Source organism: Martes martes (genome assembly GCF_963455335.1).
Source record: "Martes martes genome assembly, chromosome: 16".
Taxonomy (NCBI): Eukaryota; Metazoa; Chordata; class Mammalia; order Carnivora; family Mustelidae; genus Martes; species Martes martes.
In genome coordinates, this window is record NC_137904.1 from 54,184,904 (window position 1) to 54,210,450 (window position 25,547).

Below are 25,547 nucleotides of genomic sequence, written 5' to 3' on the forward strand. Positions count from 1 at the left end.
ACAACATACTTAAAATATTTCAAAGAATATTAAAAGCAGAAACAAAACATTTTGAAGTAATAAAATGCCACATATCAAAATTCCTGAGAAGCAGCTAACACAGCACTTTGAGGACAATTTTGGTTATATGTGCTGGTATAAGAAAAAAGAAAAGCCTAGAATTAACCTGGAGGCTAGAATAAATAGTGAAGGAAAATAATAGAGAAATTCAATGAAACTAGAAGCAGGATCTTTGGAAGGAACTGATAATATTGATAACCGCTAGCTAACCTAATCATAAAACAAACCCATAAACTGTCAGCAGTAGGAATGAAAGAAGATTAGCAAAAATACACTGGCTATTTGGTAAGAAATCCTATGTAAGAACACTGATATTTAGCTAAATATAACTCAAAGAAAAAAAATTAAACATGACCATCAATTTATAATAATTATGATACCTATTCACCCAAAGCCCAGCAACCAATTGTATAAAACAAAAATTACAAAGAGATGCTAGGGAGACACGAAAAGGAACATCACAACAGGGGACTACTTTAGGGACGCCTGGGTGGCTCAGTCAGTTAAGCATCTGCCTTCAGCTCGGGTAATGATCCCAGGGTTCTAGGATCAAGTCCCACATCGGGCTCCTGGCTCAGCGGGGAGCCTGCTTCTCCCTCTGCCTGCTGCTCCCCCTGCTTGTGCTCTTTCTCTCTCTCTCTTTCTCCGACAAATAAATAAATGAAATCTTTAAAAAAAAAAACAAAAAACAAAAACAAAAAACAAAACAGTGGACTACTTTAACACACCAGTTTTAGCATGAGACAGAGGAAGCAGACAAAACACAGTGAGAAACCAGAAGATCTGAACAACGTACTCAACAAAGGTACTACATAGAGATATAGATACATATAAAACTACATTTGTACCTATGTATCATTCTATCTACCTGTTTTAAACATCACAGCAATGAGGTACTATGTGTATGGTTGGGTCTCTGTGTGTGCGTGTATATTCTGCATGTGTGCATGTATTCTTGCAACTTTTTTTTTTTAAAGATTTTATTTATTTATTTGAGAGAGAGAGAGTGAGAAAGAGAGAGAGAGCACAAGCCAGAGGAGAGAGGCAGAGGGAGAAGCAGGCTTTCTGATGTGGGGCTCAATCCCAGGACCCTGGGATCATGACCTGAGCTGAAGGCAGACCCTTAACCATCTGGGCCACCCAGGGGCCTCCTCTTGCAACTTTTCTTAAGTCTAAATATATCACTGTAACATACATCAATATAAATAACTTGACACCTTGACCACAGGGAACCCGCCTTCCTCTCCTGTGCATGCGGCCCCGTCAGAAATGCTGACTGTATATCAGGTCACAAACTCAATCACTCAGTTCTACAGAAAATAGAAATATTATAAACAATATTTTGAGAAAACGATGTAGTAAGGCTAAGAGTTAGTAGTAGAACCTAAAAGGCGGTCTATCAGGAAACTGCACAACTTTCTACTAAACATCTCTTGAGTGGAAAGAGACACAAAATGGGAAGTTCCTGGTTTTATAAAAGGTAGTGTTTATAAGATGCTATAGGTTAGAATCAGTGGCATATATTTAGGTAAGTGATTGACGGAAACTTTCACGGCCTTAAATAGTGTTGGCCGGCACCCTCAGGAGCTATCTGGGCAAAATCTGAAACTTGCCCCCTCCAAACCCCCACCCCATCCCGCACCTCCCAGCAAGACCAGCAAGGCAGAGGGCCAGGAGACACAGAAAACACAGGCAGGCCACTTCATAGCAGGTGGCCAGTTTAAAAGCAAGGGGACAGACTTACTTAGGAAACTTGTCCTGCACGCGGCCAGACAAGGAGATCTCCACACCGGCGGCCAGAATCTTAATTGTTTACACAAAGGCCTTAATAAGGTTCAGTCGTGTATACCCTCCATAGGGTCTCAACAGCATGTTGCTCTCTGAAGGCTGAGACCTTCAAAATGGCTCTGGGGAGGGCGAAGAGGGTGGGTCGCACATTCCAGGGACAGGGGAGGAATGAGCAGCCTGGGATTGCTGGGGCCAGCCCCAGGGGCTTGGGGCAGTCCTGTCCTCCTTGTGACCTCCTCCAACACATACTCTTATTGGAAAAAAAAAAAAAAAAAGAAAAGAAAGATTCAATTTCCAACACAGAATGCTAGTAAAATCACAACAAAATACACTAGAAAGAAAGCCAAAGCAAAGAGACAGGTGGGGGGAAAAGTGCAGATTAATAAGTGGAGAACGGAAAACAGTAGATCTAACTAATTAACCGAAACTTTTTAATAAATGAACATTTAAAAATATGTAAACCACTGGATAACTTAATTATTTGGGGGCCCAAAAGGAAATATAGATTAAAATGAAATATTTTCTAGGGGTGCCTTGGTGGCTCAGTCAGTTAAGCCTCTGCCTTTGGCTCAGGTCATGATCCCAGGGACTGAAATCCAGCCCCACCACCAGCTTCCCACTCAGGAGGCATCTGCTTCTCCCTCTCCCCCTCCTCTCCTTCCCGCTCATGCTCTCGCTCTCTCTCTCTCTCAAAAACACAAATAAAAAAATCTTAAAAAAATTTTTTTCAAAAATAGAAAAATAATGTGTACAGATATATATATATACATACATACATGTGTGTTTTCACAGATGTTTGGAAATTATGTAATGCAAGTCTAAGTAAGAAACGGGACCCAGAAAAGATGACACAATGATATTTTAGAGAATATATCAAAATGAAAAAATTAGAAAATGTTATTTCTTAATGATAATGAAAATACAATGTATTAAACTCAGGATTATATCTAAAGTAATCATTAGAGGTCAATTGATAGCTCTAGAGGCATTTATTAGAAAAGAGGTTGAACATCAGTGACCAAAGATTCAGTCTTAAGAAGCTAGAAAAAGAATAGCAAATTTAACCCAACAGAGAAGTCTAGTTGCCCCAAAGAGAAAGACCAACACAGCCAGAATTTGATTCTTGAAAAATAACAATAAAAAATTGTTAATCTACTAGGAGGGCTGAGTAAGAAAATAGAGAACAAATTACTTGTATCAGGAATGAAAAAGAAAGTTTCTTTATAAATCCCACTCCTACCAAAAAGTAATGAGGGTATTATCAACTACTGCATCTTAATAAATTTGAAAATTCAGATTAAATGAGAAATCCTTAAAAATGTAACCTACAAAAAGTAACACAAAAAGCAATAAAAAAATCTGTATCTTTGGGGTAAATAATATATAATTCTATATCAATTTAAGTCATTGAATTCATCACCACAAACATTTCCTTGGAGGGAAGGAGGGAAATACCCAGGTCTAGATGGAAAATGTTTCCAAATACTTAAGGAAGGACTGGTATACTCTCACAGAAACTTTTAAAAAAATAAAAGGAATACGTATGTCAAGACTTACCTTACTGCTAGACTGGAGGGGCTCATGTGATCTCCAGGGACGTTGGAAGTTGGCTACTGACTCTTGGACCTCTTGGACAAGAGAAGGCTAGAAGGACCAGCTAGTAATTTGCTTAAAATGTGAATTGCCCTTGCCAGGACCTGGGGCTATCCTGTCTTCTTTGTATGGAGATGTTGAGGTGATAGTTTACGTCTAATCTAACCAATTACACAGCTTGGTTTGGATAAGTCACTAGTGGGGGATAAACATGCTCTTATAGACTTTTACCTGGGCTTTCCTGAAGCCAATATTCCTCGCACTTATTTTGGTGGTTGATCATTAAAATACAAAGAGTAGCCCTTGTGACTGAAAAAGGACGGTGAGGATTTACTTCTGGAATTCTCTCAGGCCCCAGATATTTTCCCTGTCCTTTGTTTCCCATCTTGTACCTTACAGAAATATACCCAAAGAGTCTTGTGAGTTCTTTCAATTATCTGCCTCTACATTTATGGAATTGGCACTGTGTATAAGATTTTTAACAATATCCTTGATGCCACAATTTTAATAATGGCTGTAGCTTTGTTTGGGAGAGAGACAAATGGGAATAGGTTGTTGAAGGAGAAGGTGTTCTAGAATCACCGATGCCACCTGGGTTTCATGGCCATCCCTGGGGTGAAGTTGCAAAATCATTGCAGTCATGGACACCAGGAAAAGCTTATCTGGGGTTTTGGGTTGGTATATCTATGACCAAAGATGAATTAAAAGTACATTGTCAAAGAAATTCAAGCCAAGGTCAGCCAAGAAAATGGTTCCTTGGCTGCTTTGGGATCTTTCACCAAGAATGAAAGTAGCTAAGAAACAGCCCGAGGCCACTGGAACTGCTGAGTTATGGTTGGTGATTCAGTTGGTAAGGGAGGGACATAACATCGTAAAGGAGTTTGGGGAAAACTGTTTTGGTGGGAGTATGGTCCCTGTCCAACCAATGAACACCAAGAAGATGATATAGGTAGCAATGGAGAAGAATCAAGACTACCTAAACATGGGGAGATGGCAAAGGGTTAGGCTGCTTTGTGAGCAAGCTTACAGAGCTCCCTTTCTCTTGACCATCCATTGAAGTGGATTTTACACATGAATATCAAAGAACTCTTTTTCTTGCACCAGATACGCGCAAGTGGAAGGGAATGCTTGGTTGTAGGAATTTGTATCAAGGGACAAATTCCCAATCCCCAGTTTGGGGATTGTGGGTAAATATGGTAAAGGTGGAGGTTGTATAAAGTACAATGAGACAGGAATTGTGCAACCCCAGATATGAAGTGGGATATGCCTTCTGAGGCTGCTGAAATGTTTAGACATGGTAACTGGTGAGTCTTCAATTTCTTTTTATTTTGTCTTTACCTCAGTTCATGTGGGATGCTGTCATAAAAGGACTTCCCACTGTTTGGTCCCTCATAGACCTTTATTGTCTGGGGGAATAAGCTTGGGGTTGGGAGGGGAGAAGGAAGTAGTTGTAGACCTCCTCACCCAGCTACCACAAATGTGCCTGAATAATGGGGAGGAAATGTCCATCGTGTGGAAGAAAGAAAATCGAATAAAAATGTGAAAAAAACAAAACAAAAAAACCTTGGAATAATTAAGTCATGTAGGCTCTGTAGAAGGTTAAATAAAAATGGAAGAAACGGATAGAGTAATTACTAAAATTGGAATGGAAAGCTAGAGATTAGATGATCCAGATGTTCCACCAACACTTAGAGCCGTGACAGGGCTGATGAAGTTCTAGAACATCGGTGAGGTTCGGTGGGGTGAGGTCTGGAGCCGATGACCAAAAAAGAATTCTTGAGACATCTTTGGTGCAAAATGGTGGTTTGTTAAAGCACGGGGACAGGACCCGTGGGCAGAAAAAGCTTCTGCCCTCTATCCTGAGGAGTGGCTGATTATATACACAGGAGTTGGGTAGGTGAGGACAAAGGGGATGATGTTAGTCTCTAAGGAATTTTGGAAGCAAGGTCTCCAGGACCTTGAGGGGTTAGCTATTGTTGGGAGAAAAGTTATTTATTACTAGTAAAAAATCTTCTCTGAGACCCTTTAGATGTATATCAGTGGGCCATATGTTTGGGAATGATTGCTGACACTATCCTGGAGGTTTAGAGATAAAGTTTCACATTTCTCCTATCAAGTGTCCTTGTTAGTGAGATTTAGGTTTAGAAGAAATTTAACTTTATTTACATTTCCTTCTGCCCCAGCCTCCTTCAGTTTTTATAGAGGGGAAGGCGACATTAGGGCTTGAGGAACTGAGTTATTTGCCTCTGGAAATTGGGCTATTGATGAGACAGTTTCTTTGTTGTAAATCTCTAAGACATTTATAAACCAAGGGAGACTCCTGTCTTGCAGGATTGTGATCTCTGCAAGTTAACTATTTGTTTTTCTTTTAGGGCAGCCAGGGGTGCCTGAAGAATGTCACACATATTACCGAGGGGAGGGGGTGGAGAGGGGGTGCAAGGTGCCAGCTTTTGCTTTGTCCTCAGCCAGCCTTCTGCTTCCTCATCAGGGCCATGGCAGATGTGAGCCATTTATGCTGACATCAGTGACTTTGAAATATATGATGATCACACAAAAAAGGAATCTACAGTCAATTCCAAACCAGTGTCAATTGAAATAGTGGGAAACAAAGGCCAGAATTATGGTCCTGAGTGACGGGAAGGTGAGGGTCTCTTGGCCCAACTCCTGAAGATAGGTTGGGGTCATGAACAGTGAGGTATGGACGATCTTGCTAAAAACTTTTTCCCAGACTTCCCTGATGTCCAATTTCTTACACATATCTTGGTAGATCTTAAGTCAAAGAAGCACATTCTGTGTGACTAAAAAGAAGCCTAGGGCACTATTCTCAGAGCCCACTGCTTGCCGACATTTTTCTCTGGTCTGGCATATCCTTTACCTTTAAAAGCTCACATGAGGAGTCTGAGAGTTCCTTCAGACATTGGATCTTGTGTGATCCACGAAAATTCTCAATGTGTTTTAAGAGGTCAGCACTACTTTAATACCAACATCAAGCAAGGGTATTTAAGAAATGAAAATTAAGACCAATATGTCTCGAAAGCACAGATACAAAATCCTAAGCAAATGTTGTTGAATCAAATCCACATAGTTGTGACCTAACTGACCATCAACTGGTTCAAGAATGAAAGTCTGGTCAGTATTCAAAAATCTATTGATTTAATTAATCATATGAACTACCAGTAATTAATGATCATTTTACCAGAAGAAAAAAATTATTTTGCAAAAGTCTATATCTGTTCATGATAAAAACTATCAACAGACTAAGAAAAGAGGGGGAATTCTTCAACATGATAAAGGATTTAAAAAAAAAAAACATAGCTAATAGTATTCTTTATGGAAGATGTATGGGATGTCTTGTCTCTGTGAGGAGGAAAAAGAAGGATGTCCATGATCAGTGGGGTGTTTTCAGCATTGTATTGGAGGTCTTAGCAGTGCCAAAATAAATGAAATAAATGTTGTAATCAGGAAAAATTGAGCCTTATTCAGAGGAATGTTTTCATGACATTGGGAAAAACAAAGTATTTTTAAGGCAGAACTAGCCATAAGTGAAACTCTGTTCATTTGAAGGAAGTATTATGAGAATGAAACTGAAAATCACAAAATAAGAGAACATGTGTACATCCACTGTAGATCTGCACAAATCAATAAACAAAAAGCATACAACTTGATTTTTTTTTATGGACAAGAAATCTCAATACAAAAAAATTTCCAAATGGCCAACAAATGTGAAAAGATACTTAACATCATTAGTCATCAATGCAATGTAAATTAAAATCGCAGTAAGGTACTCGTGTACACCCACCATAATGACATATTTTAAACAGATAAACAACAATGTGGGAGGCTCAGAATTCTCACATACTATTGATATAATTCATGTGAATTTGTATGATTACTTTTCGTGACTGTTTAGTAGTATCTACTGTGGATAAGTAAGTTCCTGCTCTATGACCAGCAATTGGACACAAGGCATCAATACACAGAAATGAATGCTTATTTCCACCAAAAGACCTATGAAAGGATGTTTGCAGCAGGTTTATTCCTAATAGCTTGAATAGATAAATAAATCATGGTAGATTTGTACAATGCAATACTACACAACAATAAATAAAAGTGATTCATGGCCATGTAGATGGATTTTACATATAATGTTGAGTTAACAAAAAGAAAACTAGACATGACCCACAGAGACACAGAGACTGTGACTCAGTGCCTCTGTTCACACGGTGGCTGCAACTGCCCAGCCCTTGCTCCTCCTCTCCATCACAGGAAGAATCATGTGTGTTTCTCAGGAAATGTTTAATATTACAATTATAATATTACAACTTTGTCATTCTAAAACATTTTTAGTAATTTATAACATTATATTTCTTTTGTAGAAACCCAAAAGAGTATTTGGGGCTACAAGGCTCTTCCTGAAGTGTGCACTTCCCTGAGGGATAAAGTTTCTCAGCAAAAGCATCCAGTTCTTGCTCCTTGGAGAGGGTCAAGAAAACCTCTCCAGGAAAGGGGAGCAAGGAATAGAGAGAGGGATGTCACCCTGCTTCCTGTAGCTCCAAGTGAGTGTAAGGTCTATGCACACTTTGTACATTGATAGTCCCTGGATGACATAAAATCACTTCACACTGACCCACCTGCTCTAGGCTGGGCAACAAGAGGCTGTACTCCTCCAGGTTGAATTTCTATTCAATTTCTATTCAAGCCATGTATTAGGAGTTCATCTATTTTCAGTCTGGATGGTTTACAACATCACCTTAGGGTACAAACCGAATATACAGGCAAATCTGAAGTGGAGAGGTGGACAGAGTCCTTCTTAAGAGCTAACACACAAACGTGTTTGCTAAGGCTCAGGTGGAAAAGAGAGTGTGTTATGTTTGCATGTTGTCTACCTTATGAGACCTCTATTTAAGGGAGGAGAGATCCTGAGAAGTTTTCCTTCCCTGCACGTGAGCCAGTGCCTTATTAGACTCAACAAAACAACAGGAAGCTGTGGGAAGAAGAAACATGTGGAAAGGGCAAACGTCAGGAGGTTAGAGGGAAGACAGCTCTGGATGTCTAAGGAACAGATAGCCTCCTGGGCTTTTTTTTTTTTTTTTTTCCAAAAGCCATTACAGCTTACCCCTAATCGAGTTGAAAATCCTTCTGGTTCAACAAAATAGCTTGGGAGGCACAGTTAGAGTCTCAATGGGAGCCTAGTGGATTGGAAATGTGCCACCACATGTCCCAGGCCAGTAGCAGCCACCGTGCGGATCTGGGGCATACTGTGAATGACCACACAGGTCATAAGGTTGGGATACTCAGGTGGGAGAAAAGAAAGAAGCATCACAGTGACCACGGATGCTATCAACAGAGGGGAGAAGAATGTCTCTCTTCTTGCTCGATGAGATGATGCCCAAATCATCAGTTGTCTCATAAAGCCAGTTAGATCTTCAAATTGACTTTATCCTGGTATTTTAGATTACATATTATTTATCTCATCTACCTACCTGTCCTGCACTTGGCTGTGTGTCTCCCATTAATATCCTAATGGATTTGCTTCTACGGCTTCTGTTATGTCCTAATAACCCTTAAAGCTCACCTGGAAAAAAAAATGTGTGTGTGTGTATATATATATATATGATAATAGAAAGATTATTAGAAGTCTCAGTATGTGACAGGCTCAGTTGGTTAAGAATCTGACTCTTGATTTTGGTTCAGGTCATGGTCTCAGGGTCATGAGATTGAGTCCCACATCAGGTTCCACACTCCGTGTGGAGTCTGCTTGAGATTCTCTCTCTCCTTCTCCCTCTGCCCCTCCCCCCACTCACATGCTCTCTCTCTCTCTCTCTCTCAAAAAAAAGTTCATGTCTCTTGTTCCCATAAATACATATTAATACATCTGCAATCTAACTGAGATTCTCCACAATGTTTAGCCATGTTAATACGCTGGTAAGTACCAATCTTCAGAAACTGATTTATCTAACACAATTTAAGGGGTATTTTGTTGATTCCCCACTGATGTGGGGAAATTCTCAGATTCTCTTTTCCTTGTGATGAAAACATAATCTTCACTTTGTTTGAAAATACTGCAGTGTTGAAAAAGAAAACTTACCAGAATTTTGAACTGGGAGGCTTCTGTGCCTCTTGACAATGTAAGGATTACACTTAGAATAACGCAGACCCTTAATGCATGTGTGAGAGAATATGTCTAGGGGAAGGACCTAGAAGAGAAATTGTAGGATTTCTGGGTATGAATATGTGTGTGTGTGTTTGTTTGTGTGTGTGTGTATGTGTGTCTCCACATCCTCAATGTTCTCTCTTTTCCCACCTGAACTATGAGAACTTATTTTCTTATTTCCACTGCAATGCCAAGTATTGCCATTCTCTTTGCCTGTCTGATAGGAGTATACAGTATTTCTTTGCTCTCTGAGGCTCTCTTCCCTTGCTTTCTAAAGAAGTCAAGTATCTTCTCAGTCAGCTTTCTTCTTTTGTGAATTCTCCTTTTGTATCATCTGCCCACCTTCTTATTTGACTTTTAAAACTAATGTATTTTGGTGGCACCTGGGTGGCTCTGTCTTTGGCTCAGGTAATGATCTCAGGGTCCTGGGATCGAGTCCTGCATTGGGCTCCCTGCTCAGCAGGGAGTCCTCATCTCCCTCTCTCTTTGCCTGTCACTCCCTCTGCTTGTGTCCTCTCTTTCTCAAATGAATAAATACAATCTTTAAAAATAAATAAAGAAATAAAATGAATATATTTTTAGGAGATCTTTATTCTGGATAATCTTTTTTGTGTTTCGTTTCAGACAACTTCTTTACACATTTGCCAGCTCTTCAACTTTCTTAATCTTAATTTTGTTTATCGTTTCTTTTGTTGTACTGAACTTTTAATTTGGTTATGATTGAACATTATAATTTTTACCTTGTTTGTCTCTGTGCGCCCTGTTTTAGGAACACTTTTCTTTCTGGAAGTCAAAATATATTCTTCTATATTTCCTTCCAACCATTCTGTAGTTTTATTTGTCACATTTTTCGTGATTCCACCTGCATTTTGTTGGTGGGGATCTTTTTTTTTCTTTTATATTTATCAAGCTAACTGTCACAACACCATTTACTTAAGTTCTTTCTTTCTTCATGGATTTTTTTTTTCTGTTTCCCTCTCATTTTCAGGCTTTCTATTTGTATTATGAATCCCTTTGTACATTCCTTCCACACTTTTTTTTTGAAGATTTATTTATTTTAGAGAGGCGGGGGTGAGCATGTAATTGGGGGGAAGGGCAGAGGGAGAAGGAGAGAGAGAATCTCAAGCAGACTCCGCACGGAGTGTGGAACCTGATGTGGGACTCAATCTCATGTCCCTGAGACCATGACCTGAACCAAAATCAAGAGTCAGATTCTTAACCAACTGAGCCTGTCACATAGTGAGACTTCTAATAATCTTTCTATTATCATTAATATATTTTTTTTCCAGGCGCCTGGAAAAAAACTGCCTCATTTAGCTTTCAATGCTCTTTGCCACACTTGCTTTTTCACTGCTTTGGGACACAACAGTTTGCATGGTTCTTCATTTTCCCTCACGGAGGTCATTCACAGACCCTCATGCAACACGTTCCTGAGGCTTGTGCTCTCTTTAAAGAGTTCAAGGAGACGTGAACTTCAAACAGAAGTTACTCTAATGCCTGCAAATTTTAAAATGTGTTATTGACCATTTTTATTGCAAGTTTTCTAGATTTCTTCGAAATGAACAGTTTTTATAGTTTAGTCCAGAGTATTTAACGCAACATGCCAAAACCCCCGAAGGAACAAGATCCACTGTTTTTAATTCATTTTTTACTTTTCTCCAAGGTCATAAAATTACCAGGCAGTTGATTTAAGGACATATAATTTGATTTAGACAATATCTGGAGACGTTTTTGATTGTCACACTCAGGTGGCGATTGCTACTGGCACCTCGTGGGTACAGATCAGCCATTGAATATTCTACAATACACAGGATAGCCTCTCCTTTCTCCCTCCCCCAACAAAGAATTATCTGGCACAAAACACCAACAGTGCCGTCGTTGAGAAAAGCACATCTAGGATGAAAAAAATAAACCCACTCTCATTAAAATTACTTATTCATAATCACTGCGATGTTTTCATTTAATAATCCCTTGGAATAACTTATTCTTACTTTCGACTTCAAATACTCCAAACATTCACTCAGTATATCTTTGTATACTCAGTTAGGTCATCCCTTCTTGGATTTTCACAATACAAAGAAGGGTAGACTCACCCAGAGGCATCCCGTTTTGGATTGGAAGTTACTGTTGTTTGCCTATACTTTGAGGATGGTGTGGCACAAATGGGTTGAAAGTGAAGGAGGGGTCATGCTTGTAGAGTTGATTCAGGCAAGGACTGGGAACAGGGAGCTTAGAATAGTCTTTGGCAATTCCATCAAGAAATACTCCAGGGTTTTGTCCCCACCCATTTCCTGGCATGATCTGGGTTAGTTAATGTAACATTGACTGTCTGTTGTAACAAACAACCCCACTGTCTCCGTAACCTCAGTAGCTCAAAACCACAGTGTTTTGTAGGGGTTTCATTTTTTTGGTTTTGTGTTGCAGTGTGCATAGCTGTGTGTTTCATGACCATGTCCTGCATGGTCCTGGAGCTCTGTAGACAACTCATCTCCAAATGGTGACTCCCAGGCCAGGTGTCAGAAAACTTGGTTTCTGGTGACATCTCTCTTCCTGGCTTGTGGGTAGCCAGCTTGCTGTGTCCTCATGGGATCTTTTCCGTGTGAGTGCACAGAGGTAGGGAATCTCGTCCCCTTCTTGTAAAGATACCAGTGCTATTGGATTAAGGCCCCAATCTTCTGACCTCACTGAACTTCTGACTCTTTAAAGGCCCTATCTCCAAATACAACCACACTGGACTTTGGAGCTTTAACCTATGAATTTCGAGAGAACACAATTCAGTCCATAAGAGCTAACAACAACAACAGTAGCAAGAACAACAACAAAAACTTGCCTAAATAAGAATATACAAGTATATTGCACAGATTTTAAGGTGTTTAGAGGGTCACCAGTTAGAGAAGTCATAAGATACATAAACACGAGAAATTAAGATCTGCTAGACACTTGCATCATAAGAAAACCTATCAAATCAGAAATATGTTTCAAAATTGTGAGATATGTCCCTTTTTTTTTTTTTAAAGATTTTATTTATTTATTTGACAGACAGAGACCACAAGTAGGCAGAGAGGCGGGGAGGGGGGAGGGAAGCAGGCTCCCCGCAGAGCAGAGAGCCCGATGCAGGGCTCGATCCCAGGACCCCGAGACCACGACCCGAGCCGAAGGCAGAGGCTTAACCCACTGAGCCACCCAGGCGCCCTGAGATATGTCCTTTTTAAACTTCCGTCAACTTGATTGTTCAAATTCTTACTGAAATTACTTATTTTAACAGGTTTTCAAATTTCCTTGACAGTCACAACAGACAGAACATAGACTGTACAATATAAAATGTGAAAAAGGACAGAAAAGGAAAATCCATGTATTACGAATAGGCCAAAAAAAAAAAAAAGAACCAAAAAACTCTGAATTACAGAAAGCAAATACTTGTTGGGATGAGCGGTGCGTGTCGTATGAAAGCGCTGTGTCACCGTATTGTACAGCTGAAGTTAATATTACACTGCATGTTAACTAACTGGAATTTAAATAAAAACATTAAAAAAAGCAAATACCATGTTTTTCTGCAATCACTGCCTCTCTCTCCCCTAAATCACAATTAGGTCTTACTTTGTCCTTACACACTTCATTCAAAAGGATAAGAAAATACGCAACATTTTGAGGTTCAAACAAAGAAAATAAAGCAATCTCTGTATCATTTTGAGAGACCCAAACATTCTGTAACAAACACACTTTTAATTTACTTCCCTATGACATGTGGGGTTTAGTTGCTGGCACAGAGGCCCCCATGGTCGGTTTCAAGACTGTTCTCACTGACTTTTCTCCTTAGTCCTGATAGACGTCATGTTATTGAGAAAAATGGTGACATGAATTTCAAAAGCATTTTGTATCATATCTGAGATAAGATATATTAATGATACAAAATATTATATTTTAAAATAGGCCTAAGATTTTTAAAAGGGTATTTGGGACTTCACGGGTCTTCCTGTGGGAGAAGTTTCCACTTCACTGAAGGGTCAAGTTCTTCATCAAAGTCATCCAGCTCCTGCTCCTTGGAGAGCTCCAGGAAAACCTGAGATGGACAAGAAATGAAGAGAGAGAGAGGTCACACTGCCTTCTGTCACTCTGAGTGAATGCAAGGCGTATGCACACGGGGTCCCTTTATAGTGCATGGATGAGACAGAGTCACTCACACCGACTCACCTGCTCCAGGGTGGACTGGGAGAGGCTGTACTCCTCCAGGTCGAAGCTCTGTTTGACTGCAGAAGGACGGACAGACGTTAGGAGTTCATCTATTTTTTATTTGGAGAGTTTTACCAAGGTATGCACAAAATCTACATATAAATAGATTTTAAATGTGAAAGATTAGGTAATAAACACTCTCGGACTAGATCTGTCGGAGACATGAGCTTGTTTGGGCAGTACATAGGCTAAATATGGAAAGGCAAATTCACCGTGTGGTCTTGTAACAGGATGGAAGTACTCTCTCATTACCTTCGAGTTCGGGCAGGGGCACACCAGAGTGGAAAACAAGATGCGAGGTCCCAGACCACCTATGCAGGCTGAGTGGAGAGACGTCCCCTCTGTGCCAGAATGCTACCATGTGCCTCTCGATATCTGCCTTCAGCCTCTCTACTCTGTTCTTTGCTCCACTGGCTGACTTAAGAAAGAGGTTTTTTCTGGTGGTTTCCACCAGTGGTAGCTCATGAGAAGGGAGAGAGGGGAGGGGAGGTCAAAGCCTTTATTCCTTCACTCCCTCCCTGACATCAACTTTGCCCCTTGACGGAAAGTCACTGCTTCTCACAAGATCACAAATTCTACATGATTCTACTCCGGGGTTCCAGCCACTGCTTCCTTTCTTCGTCCCTTTGGACCTGAGAATGTCAACACTTCTGCTGTGTCTAGCCTGGGGTCATCACACAGTGCCTTGTCCCTTGGCAAATGGTCCCTGCCTAAACCAAAAGTCACCGAATTATCCTAGTTTGACCATCTGTTAACAGTGTGGATTGTGAATAAGATCCCCAAACGTGCAGATGCATAAAAGGAAGAAAATAATGAACTGAGAAGTGAGACTAGAAAGCAAAGGTTTCTTGTGGGCTGTTGTCACACGGCTGTAGCATTTCCTTTCTCCTCTCAGTGGACAGAGGATGTGGTGGGATTGGCCTGCAACCTGGGAACATGGGACTGGGTCCTTGCCTCAAGTCTGGGAACACGTCAACAATTGTGCACGGTGATGGCCCTGTACTTTCAGAGTTTGGAGAGGCCAAGCCTCTGCATCCAATGGGAGGTCCTCTAAGAGATCTCTTGGAAAGGGAAGGGAAATCCAAGAAGTGGCCCTGGGGCTGCAAGAGACCAAGAGACCAAGAGGAGAAGGCATCTCCCACCTCAGAGTAGAAGATTTCGTCAGAGGTTCCAGATGGGAGGGGAGAGGGAATCTTCAAGGAACTCCTCTCTGCATAGGAGGTCCTCATGCCATAGTCCAGCTCTAATGAGCAAATCAAGCCTTGCTCTCATACTATCTCTTCTTCCCTCCCCTTACACTCCACACCAAAGAGGCTCAAAACATTAGCAGATGAGTGGAGGAGGGAATAAGATAAGAAGGAGAGAAAGCCAACCCACCTATCTCCCTACTTTCAAGTCTCCAAGCATTAGGCAATGCTGACCTGGAGTGGGCTCACGAGGGCAGAGTTCTGTTGCAGTTCGCAATACCCCAAAGTGATCTGATGCTACGGGAGAATGAGTCAATGTAGCAGGACACAGGAATTGTCATGGGACATGCACTGTGCTTGCACACTACGGGGTCTACCTCATTCAGCTGTGTTTCAGCTGAGAAGATAACTGTGTCTCACCTAACATCTGGAGGGAAAAAAAAATGTTAACTTACATTTCCACCACACGGTGGGGTGGAAAACTGTGATTAAAAAGTTAGGGGTCCCCCCATCTCCTAAGCAGAACTTTAGTTTTTGCAAATGAAACACAGCAGAAGGAATCTGAGGTGGGAGAGAAGATGTTTAAAAGCAGAAACATTAGAAGGCTCTGAAGAAAGGGTTCCCTGTACTCTAGAGACACAGCCCATTCTGGAATATCTCCCTCCCTGCTCCTAATTGGTCATAAAACACTTCATGTTGATCTGAATCTGCTGTGGGAATCTTTCCCACAGGAATGATGCAAAATTGGTCACTAGGCCAGGATGGTGAAAATGGTTACAAAATTGGTCACTAGGCCAGAATGACGACCGTGGAAAATGGTTACATGGACCCTAGAGCAAAGGTGACCAGCAGGAGGACAAAGTAAAAAAGAAAAGCTATCGGGGGCAATCGTAACCTTGTATCAAGGAGAAACACTTCTCTAAGGACTAGAATATCTGGGGCTTCTAAAGACTGACAGGTGACAAATAAGAAAGCACAGATCAAGAAGTGGGGGGGAGAGGACGCCTGGGTGGCTCAGGTGTGTCGGACTCTTGATTTCAGCCTATGTCTTGATCTCAGGGTCCTAAGTTCAACCCCTGTGTTGGGCTCTACTCTGGGTGTGGAGCCTACTTAAAAAAAAAAATAGAGAGAGAGGGGGAGGTGGGGTTCAGCTTTTTATCAGATTTCATACACTGGTGTGATAGGCAAAATCAGAGCTTTGTATACTGATACATCAATGCAGTATACAAAGATCACAATCCAAGAGTCTAGAGAAGAGTTATGGGTTAGCGCACCTCAACAGACACAGACCGCCTAATCAACATTAAACACTATCAAAGAGTACATACAGACAAAAACAAATGCCTTTTTTTTTTTTTTTTTTAATGAATCTGTGGACACTCCAGCTCCAAATGCCAAAGATCTCTTCCTTCTAGAGTCTCATTCAATTAGGTCCCAACTTCTCAACCTTGGCACTAATGACATTCTGGTCTGATCCTTCTTTGCTGCGGGTGGGAGCTGACCTGTGTGCACTGTGGGATGTTGAGCATCACCCCTGGCCTTGACCTGCAAGATACCAGTCACATTCCCCAACTTCATCCCCACTTGTGACAACCAAAGATATCCACAGACATTACCAAATCACTCGTGGTTGAGAACCATGGATTAAAAGTCTTTATTTATTTCTGGTATAAGCGCAATTTCATGCCCGTGTACCTCTTACACTGGTTTTATCCAAGATCTGAATTTCTCAGTTTCCCAGAGTCCTATCTCCAAACAGTGACTCTTACCTATCTCTAATTTGAAGAAAGCTTGCGATAAGGGACACACATCCTTGACGGGCAACTTATAGACCATCAGGGAGGAGTACCTGTGAGGAAAGGAGAGGGAGACTGAGCCCCACATTTCAAGAAGACAACCATGGATGGATGCATGTCTAAAAAGCAGCATTAATGTCACCAACAATTTGTTCCAATGTACGAGTCTACAGACCCATGGACCCAGTGGTAGTGGGAATGTTCTTTAATCAACAAGAAGTCACTTTACTCAAGCAGAAGCAGGAGGAGGCTCTCACAGTAAGGCTCCCTTCTACTCTCAGGAGGAATGGGAGACAGAGGAAACAAGCAGTACCCCAAGAGGGAAGAGTCAGGATTACTTATCATCCTTCGTCCTTAGTGAGAAGAGAACAGCATTTAAGTACAAAGAACTAAGACCAGCTCCTGGCTCCACTGCTAGGATTTGGCGTGATGGAAACAAACTCAAGTGCCACTACAGATAATAATAATAATGCTAAGAACCCCCACTCACTGAGCTTTTACTGATGCCTGGCACCGGGTCTCAGCTTTAGACAAGTGGTCGCATTTAATGGGGATGGTTTTACCCTCTAGAAAGGATCTGGATGACCTAGGTCCATGCACACATTAGGACCTGGCACATGACAGAGCCGCTAGGAATGTGAATTCCCTTACAACAATCAGCTTCCCAATCCGTACTGTGTGTGCTCTCATTTCCCTCCTGCAGAAGGAAATTCCCTTAGAATTGGGCCTTTCTTTAATAATTAATCAATAAAATCACAATTAATTAATTAGAGGTAGTCTCTAATTAATGAATTAAATCACAATTATCATAAAGTCAACAACAACAGCAACAAAAGAATGATCAAATAAAGTTTTATTTCTCTTCACCATAATAGAAAAACAAAAAGATGAAACAAGCCAACACCTGTCCTTACCTTTCTTGCCGAGCAGCCTGGGGGAAAAGTCTCAGAATTTCACAGTGGAGGGGCTCCACCTGGGCCGGGTTCTTCACCTTCATCTCGAGCAGATAATCTTTGCCAAATTTGCTTTTCAGGTGTTGTATGGAACCAATACACCTGGAGGTAGGACGAGGATAAAGTCAAGGAAGAGAAGGAGAAGACAGAGGGATCGCCATCGACTCTCAGCCCCAGGAGGCCAGGGCCGTGCTGAGCGGGAGCAGCCAGTCACCCCAGCCCCTGCCAGTGATAACCCTGTGCAATGCAACGTCTTTGCTCAGGGCCCTCTGGGGGGCCAAGGGTGGGTTCGGATGAGCACCCACCTCAGCCTTCCAGACACCATGATGGCCACACGGTCACACACAGCCTCAGCCTCTGCCATGTAGTGGGTGGTCAAGAGGGCACCCCTCTCCGTGTTCCTAAAGGTGGCCCGGATCGCCTGCCTAAAGGGAGGTCAGGGGCAATGTTAGATGCTGGGAATGCTCAAGGTAAGATGAGAAGACTCTGAAACACCTTTCACAGGCACAGAGGAAACAACTAGTGAATTCGACTTAGACAAAGAAAGGATTTTTGGAGGGAGAGAAGTCATGTAAATACCCAAAATATTGGGTAGAGTATATAATTCAGAACATGGCTGGGGCTGAAGGTAGAAGATGATATTGGGTAAGAGTTTATTTAGAAAAATGCTGAGTTCCAAGAATATGTATGAGAAAGCAGTAGGGAGAAAGAAAATGAGGAACATTTACTTAAAAAGCATGATCATAATCATATAAGCCCTAAAGTACAAAGCAGCAGATTTCTGTATAGTCCTAAGAACTTGAGATTTTTTTTTTTTTCTCGTAAGAACTGTGTATCAGGTGATGCTGTAGAAATTGAAACTGGGGGCGCCTGGGTGGCTCAGTAGGTTAAGCCTCTGCCTTCGGCTCAGGTCATGATCTCAGGGTCCTGGGATGGAGCCCTGCATCCGGCTCTCTGTTCAGCAGAAAGCCTGCTTCCCCTTCTCTCTCTGCCTGCCTCTCTGCCTACTTGTGATCTCTGTCTGTCAAATAAATAAAATCTTAAAAAAAAAAAAAAAAAGAAATTGAAACTGAATAATAGATTGACGTGGTTGAATATAAAAATGGGCCAAGCATACCCCAAAGATCTATCATGAAAACAAGATTCTTAAGAGGATTATGGTGTTAGAATTATCTTTATCTTCCTAATAAAAGTTGACTGTGATAGGGCATCAGAGTTCTCTCCCCTGAATATTGCATTTCCTGATAATGGGTTGTCTTCTGCCTTATAAACCACAATTTTGAAGATCAGTTGTTATAGGGCTCATAAGTTCCCTTGGGATGACTCATGACGTCTCCTCACCACATTTGCTGCTGCCCCTCGGGGTCCATGCCCGTGGAGGGCTCGTCCAGAAGCACCACCGACGGGTTTCCCAGGATGCTCAGCGCGAAGCAGAGCTGCAACGAGAGGAAAAGCGAGTCTGGCACCGACCTGGGGTGCGCAGAGTCAGGCTGAGCCCCCCCCCCCCTTACCTTCCTCTTTATTCCTTCGGATAAAACCTTCACGGGCTGCTTCAGCTGGTCCTGCAGCTTGAGCGCATCTGCCAGCCTGGAGGAGACACAGTGGGTCCATCCACATTAACCCCACACTAAGGGGAATGTGTGGTGGGGGATGGGCAAATCGGAACAAACAGTACATTAGAGACGTTTTTAAAGAGAATATTCTGAATGATCATACAATTGAAACCACCTGGGATGCCTTAGGAGCTTTTTATCGTGGTCAAGTTCATATTTTTCAATGACTAATATGGACTAATATTCCATATTAGGAATAATCAGAAAAATTATTCTCTCCAGGTTTAATGTGTGAAAATACAACACTCCACTGGCTTCTTGAGAGCTAAGTCTTCTCCCACAGACGTGGCGTCATCGGTTAGAATCTCCCTTCCTTAATTCTCTGTGAACATCATTCCTATCACATTCCCCCAGTAGAGATTCTCCCCCCATGTACCGGGTGATGGTGACTGTGGCGTCCCCTTTCTCCAACCCTTTGATGGCGGCGAAGATCTCCAGATGTTCCCTCACCGACAGGTTGGGCCAGAGCACGTTCTCCTGAGGACAGTATCCCAGGAACCCGAGGGAATCCCCCTCACTGCTCCCTTTCAAAATCACCTGCACAAAAAGTTCATTTTCGCATTCAGTCCAAAATTGTGTATACATGTGTATGGGCACATGAGTGCAAAATTCAGTGATGTCCTCGTCTTACACACATGACTGACAAGAGTGGAAATGTAAATCCGTGATCACTTAGCAGTAGGAGAAAGATGGTGAAAAACAAAACAAAACAAAACAAAAACCTCAATAAATCAAAAGGAAGCTATTCCACATTGTCATATACCTCTACAGAGTTTGTTTCCAAGTCCGTTACCCTGGTTGGCTTCAGGGTGGCTTACTGGGTTTTCGCTGTTTGACTTCCTTCACTGATCAAAGGAGTAGACACTCGTTGAAGGTTCTATTTCCCCCATGTTAAATGAGCTATACCTATACCTATAGGTATATACCTATACCTATAATTATAGGGTCTGTTGCATAAGTTTATTGTGAGCATTAAAAATGGCAGCGCTTCTCAATCAGGGGCGATCTTCCTCCCAGAGGACATTTGGTAATGTCTGGAGATGTTTGTGGTTGGTACATTGGGTGCTGCTGGGATCACACGGCGAGAGGCCAGGCATGCCACATAGGACAGTCCTCCACACATGCAAAAAACGGCTAGCCCAAAATGTTACCAGCACCAAGCTTAAGAAATCCTGAACTAAGATAATAAATGAAAGGTCCTTGGCACTACTCCGGCACATAGAAACCAATAAATACTAATAAATAGCATTTATTATTTTTATGAGCCAATCACGGTGCTTTACAATAATATAAATAAGTGATGTGTACCAGTGCTTACTGTGTGCTAGGATCTAAGCAGTTTATGTGTTTTGAATTACATTATCCTTCGAAAAACCCTATATGACTCAGGTATCACTTTTAGAAACTGATTTAGAGTTTAGAAACTTGTAGAAGGTCACACAAGGTAAACCTGGGGGTTAAAGCTAGACTCTGCCTTCAGAATCCAAGCCCTGGACCTCAACACTACGCTGTCTTTTCCAAATACTGCAGAGAAAGGAGCTAGTTAATGTGGGCTCACAGAGCGTTCACTCTAGAGAGAGAAATGGAAAATAAAAACAACTAGACCCATATGGGGATGATTTATAGCCCCTGCTTAATGCTTTCGAGGCAATAAATGGGATAAAGAATAAAAAAGGTGGATCCAATGTTGCCATGAGTAGAGTCAGGGAATGTCCTTTTGGGGAGGTAAATTACAAAGTGACAAGAAGGAGGTAACTAAGTGCAAAGCCGAAGGAGAAACACTGTAGCCAATGGAAAAATAATAAACCCATAGGTCCTACAGAAGGCCAATGACCAAAGGCCAATGTCAGCAAGGGGTGAGCAGAGCCCAGATCTCACAGGGTCTTTTTTTGGCTATGCTAAAGGTTTTGGATCAATTCTAACTGAAGGATGATAAGCAGGAGAGTGACATGATCTCAGCAGCATCTTTTATGGGCTGTTCTGTCTGCTATGTGAGGCAAGAGTAGAAATGGAGAGACAATTTGGAAACTTCTGTTGCAATCCACACCACTAGAAAACCTCTCTTCATGGCCTCTCCCTCTGCCCTGAACCTTCTGTCAAACGTCAGCAGCAGCTCCTCTGCAGTGTTGTGGTCCCTGAGGACGTCTGGCCATTATTTTATCCCACTTGGCCTATACGTACCGCCAAGCGGCATTCACATACCATTCTAGTTTTTTGTTTTTAAGATTTTATTGATTTATTTGATAGAGAGAGATCAGTAGGCAGAGAGGCAGGCAGAGAGAGAGGAAGAAGCAGGCTCCCTGCGGAGCAGAGAGCCCGATGTGGGGCTCGATGTGGGGCTCGATCCCAGGACTCTGGGATCACGACCCGAGCCGAAGGCAGAGGCCTTAACCCATTGAGCCACCCAGGCACCCCCCATTCTAGTTTTTGATTGGGAATTTAGACAATCCTTCCCCCCTCACCAATCTATGATCTTTCTTTTCTGAATAAATCCCAGATCTTGGCAATTTAATTCAACAAATTCTCAGGATCCGTAAGTCAAAAAATGAAAAGTAAAATAACCCCAAAGATCCCTGACCTGAATAAAGCTAGTATTCAGCTTTACTTTTACCAAAACATTTCCTTTTAATGTCACTACTTTTCATCCAATGGAACATATGGTGTCGATAACATAGAGTGCTTTTTGGCATCTAACTAGTTTTGGAATTAAGGAGAGAAGTTTTTAATGACTCCTCTTCATTCTATGCATAACTCGATGGATTCATAAGAAAGGACCATTTATGTATTTTTGAGACTATCATCAACGTTCACAGGTTAGAGCTTGTTCGAGGCAGCGTGAATGACCCTATTTCTGTGTGGTTTACTGACCTGTCCTGCAGTTGGATTTGTATCTCCAGTTATCATCTTAATAGTTGTACTTTTGCCAGCTCCATTGTGTCCTAAGAGCCCTATAATTTCACCTGAAAGAAACAGGTATGCTTAGAATTATAACTTCAAATAATTACAATAAACATAGAGGCAAATACTCCTGGAGGGCTCACTATGTGTCAGGCTCTCTGTCGAGGGCACGGGTGTATTAATTCATCTGTTCTTCACACACACACACACACACACACACACACACACACACACACACACCCCTAGGTGTTGTTACTGGCTTCATTCTATAGGCAAAGAAACTGAGGGGTAAGGAGGATACATAACTTGCCCATCGTCACACAGCCACTAAGATGCTGGAACAGAAACAAATTTCTATCTCAAGTCTGTCGCATTTAATGGACACTTGCCCAAAATGTGTTATTTAGCATAGAGACTGCACTGCTGTACCCCAGTGAGTTCCTCCTGGGTGCATTCCTGTTGTGAAATGAACGATACTCTTTCAAAAGCTACAGCATCCTTCCTAACAGAAAGGCTACCTCCTTTTTTTTTATAGTTGTTCTTTTTTTGTTTCTTTGCCTGTTTCAACAGAACAGACAGAACTGTCTTCTCAGACCGGGAGAAAACGTTGCTATCATAACCGAGGCTTTTAAGCAGGAGGGTTCTGCCCGTGCCTGCGGGGGACAGGCTGCCTTTCATGATTATCAACAGATGGCCCCGGATTCAGCTACTATTATTCCCTCGCAAGACCTCCTCTCGGGAGGTCAAGATAGCTTTAAACATCAAATCTAGTGTCTCCAACCTTTTTTAACACAGAAAGAGACATTTCTTATGGCCACTTTTTTCTTCCTCTTAGCGAAGCAACTTTTCTTCTTGCCTGTATACTCCTTCCGCAGACAGCTAGCAATGATGACGGGTTTCTGTAGAGACAAGGAAATAACAGTGGCGCTTTATTCTTACCTTGAAATGAGTGAGTGCACCACATTCCCTACAACCACATTTTTCCCTGTACAGAACCATGACTCAGACAAGTTCTTTCCCCCAGAAACTGCCATGTTCAGGTGAGCTCTCCCAATCTGTATTCCTGCAGGGAAATAACATTTGTATCATATTGGAGGACCTATGCTTGACTTTTCTCAGAAACCAGGAACAGAGATATCCACCAAACCAATAGGACTGTTCAGACACACACTCACACATGCACACAAACACACATAGATCTCAGATGGACTCTCTCATCTTGCAATAAGCTTCACTCAGTCCGTGAAACTCACAAAGTCTTACTTCCTCAAGTTTTGTAATGTGTAGCTTTTCTTACCCAAACTACAACCCTGAAAAAGGAATTAACAAGTCTCTGCCTGTGGGTATGGGTGTGTATTCCCTTGTTCCCCTATCTCTGGGGACATCGCATATTCAGTGAAGTCAAGGAATGAGCTCTGTGTGTAAGGACAGAAGAACCGCAAAGTGTTTTTCAAAATATTCAGATGAACGTTGTTGTTCGTCGTTCTACCTCATCAAAGTCTGCAACGGTCCCAGCATTTGCAGTTCTCCTTCTTTCTACCTGAACATCCTCATCCTCTCCTTCGGGTTCTTCTGGGTTTGGAAAAATGCCGCTGCTTCTTGGGGAAATTCTAAAATCAAAACAGTGTGATAATAACTGGTCTCCAGTTGAAAAACTTGCAGCAAAAATAATGAGCTTGCTGTAGAGTGCTCTCAATTACGTGAATAGATTCAGTCTGAGAACAGTATAACCCCCATTTTTTGGCTCTGGGCCATCTGCCTTGCAAAGAGCCTGGTTTCCATCAACAAGTCAAATGACGCTACGCTTGCTTTTCCCCTATTTTACTTTTCCTTGTCTGTTGTGACGTTTTAAAAATAAATAAATAAATAGATAGATAGATAAAACAGGACACGTTCTCTGGCGAACGATTTTGGGGGCCCAGTTGTGTGAGAAAGGCATCTAGGAACCGTAATTCTGGCACAGGTATTTTGGAATTCTGAAGACTTTGAGAGAACTGTGGATTGAAACATTTGGAATTCGAGGTGCATCCCAGAAACATCCAGGACACGTAATCACCAGTAGGTGAGCACTGTCACTTCTTAGAGATATGTTTCAGAATCACTCCTTCCTGACTGCTATCCGCCCAGTTCTTTCCTTCGTCACCCCCCACCACTGATTAGTGCTGATGCTCATCTCCCTCCTTCATGCCGTTGCAAATGGCTGATGTCTGCCGATCTCCTAAAATAGGGCTGTCGCATTGTCACACTCCTGCCCTACTACCTACTTTACACTTGAACTGGATTCATATTTTGTGAGTTAGACAAGGTTTCCAAAATCTAGCTGTCTTGATTTTCCCTTATGTAGTTTGCAAAATCTTCCCTATGCTTCCCTATTCCAAAACCCTCCCAAATTTAGCTTTAATTTGATTTTTCATTATCTTCCAGTACAAACCTTTAAGTTCTTTCCAGCTGTCTTCTCAAATCTACAGGAAGGTGGCATTTATATCAACTTCTGCTTTTTTCTACCTTTCTGGAGTGGCTACACTTACCAATTGTTTATCTATATTTACCCATTATTTTAAAGATTTTATCTTTTGTATATAACTTTCTTTTAGTATGTCAGTGAAATTATGGTATTAATTTTTCAGTGTCTCATGTGTGTTAATGTGGTTTCCCTCCCTAGATTGTAAGCTCGTTAAAGTATCATGAATTAGAATAATTTTGTACACTACACAATTCCTAAAAAAAAAAAAAAATCCTGTGTGGTAATTTTTACTTAATTAACTTAGGCATATTGAAATATTTTTAAACAATGAATATTAAAATAAAAAACATGAAATCGTATTTGAATTTTCTCAACCTGAACACAGGATCTTTTCTCATTGATTTCTTTCTAAAGTTCACTTCCAGACACCGGAGAACAAAAACGAAAATGCAAAAATGAAGGTAAGGCTAAGGGGAGAAAAAACAATCAGTGTTAGAAACCACCATAAAAAACAACAAGTTCAATACTGGAATTTATTTAAGGAGTTTGACTGTATGTACAAAGACAGATCTGATAACATTTTGACAAGCTTGAAAGACAATCTATTTAATGTCCAGTGAAACTCTCAGAGCTAGCTAGCTTTCCTGCTCTTCAGAGAAGCCACAACAGACAAGACAGTAGTAAGTTGGTACCAGGACTAATCACACCATTGAGAGTTTGGGCTCTAAACTCCATGTCAAATGATTGTTAAAAAATAGCCGTCCAAATTGTAAAATGTGTGTGTGTGTGTTGCTTCAGATGCCTCAAATAC

At 41.5% G+C, this 25,547-nt stretch overlaps 1 protein-coding gene across 1 annotated transcript in view; it reads right to left on the bottom strand.

The window, feature by feature from the left end:
* Positions 1–12,608: 12,608 nt before the first annotated feature.
* ABCA9 (ATP binding cassette subfamily A member 9) overlaps positions 12,609–25,547 on the bottom strand; it is a 57,995-nt gene continuing 45,056 nt past the window's right edge. The window contains exons 27-38 of the mRNA XM_080825950.1: positions 25,112–25,203; positions 23,762–23,882; positions 23,054–23,171; positions 22,243–22,334; positions 19,751–19,911; positions 19,273–19,348; positions 19,103–19,197; positions 18,067–18,186; positions 17,723–17,863; positions 16,782–16,861; positions 13,787–13,842; positions 12,609–13,655 (exon numbers count right to left, since the gene is read on the bottom strand). Of these exons, the coding sequence (XP_080682076.1) occupies positions 13,557–13,655; positions 13,787–13,842; positions 16,782–16,861; positions 17,723–17,863; positions 18,067–18,186; positions 19,103–19,197; positions 19,273–19,348; positions 19,751–19,911; positions 22,243–22,334; positions 23,054–23,171; positions 23,762–23,882; positions 25,112–25,203 (1,251 nt within the window). The 3' untranslated portion in view covers positions 12,609–13,556. The remainder of the gene's footprint in view (positions 13,656–13,786; positions 13,843–16,781; positions 16,862–17,722; positions 17,864–18,066; positions 18,187–19,102; positions 19,198–19,272; positions 19,349–19,750; positions 19,912–22,242; positions 22,335–23,053; positions 23,172–23,761; positions 23,883–25,111; positions 25,204–25,547) is intronic.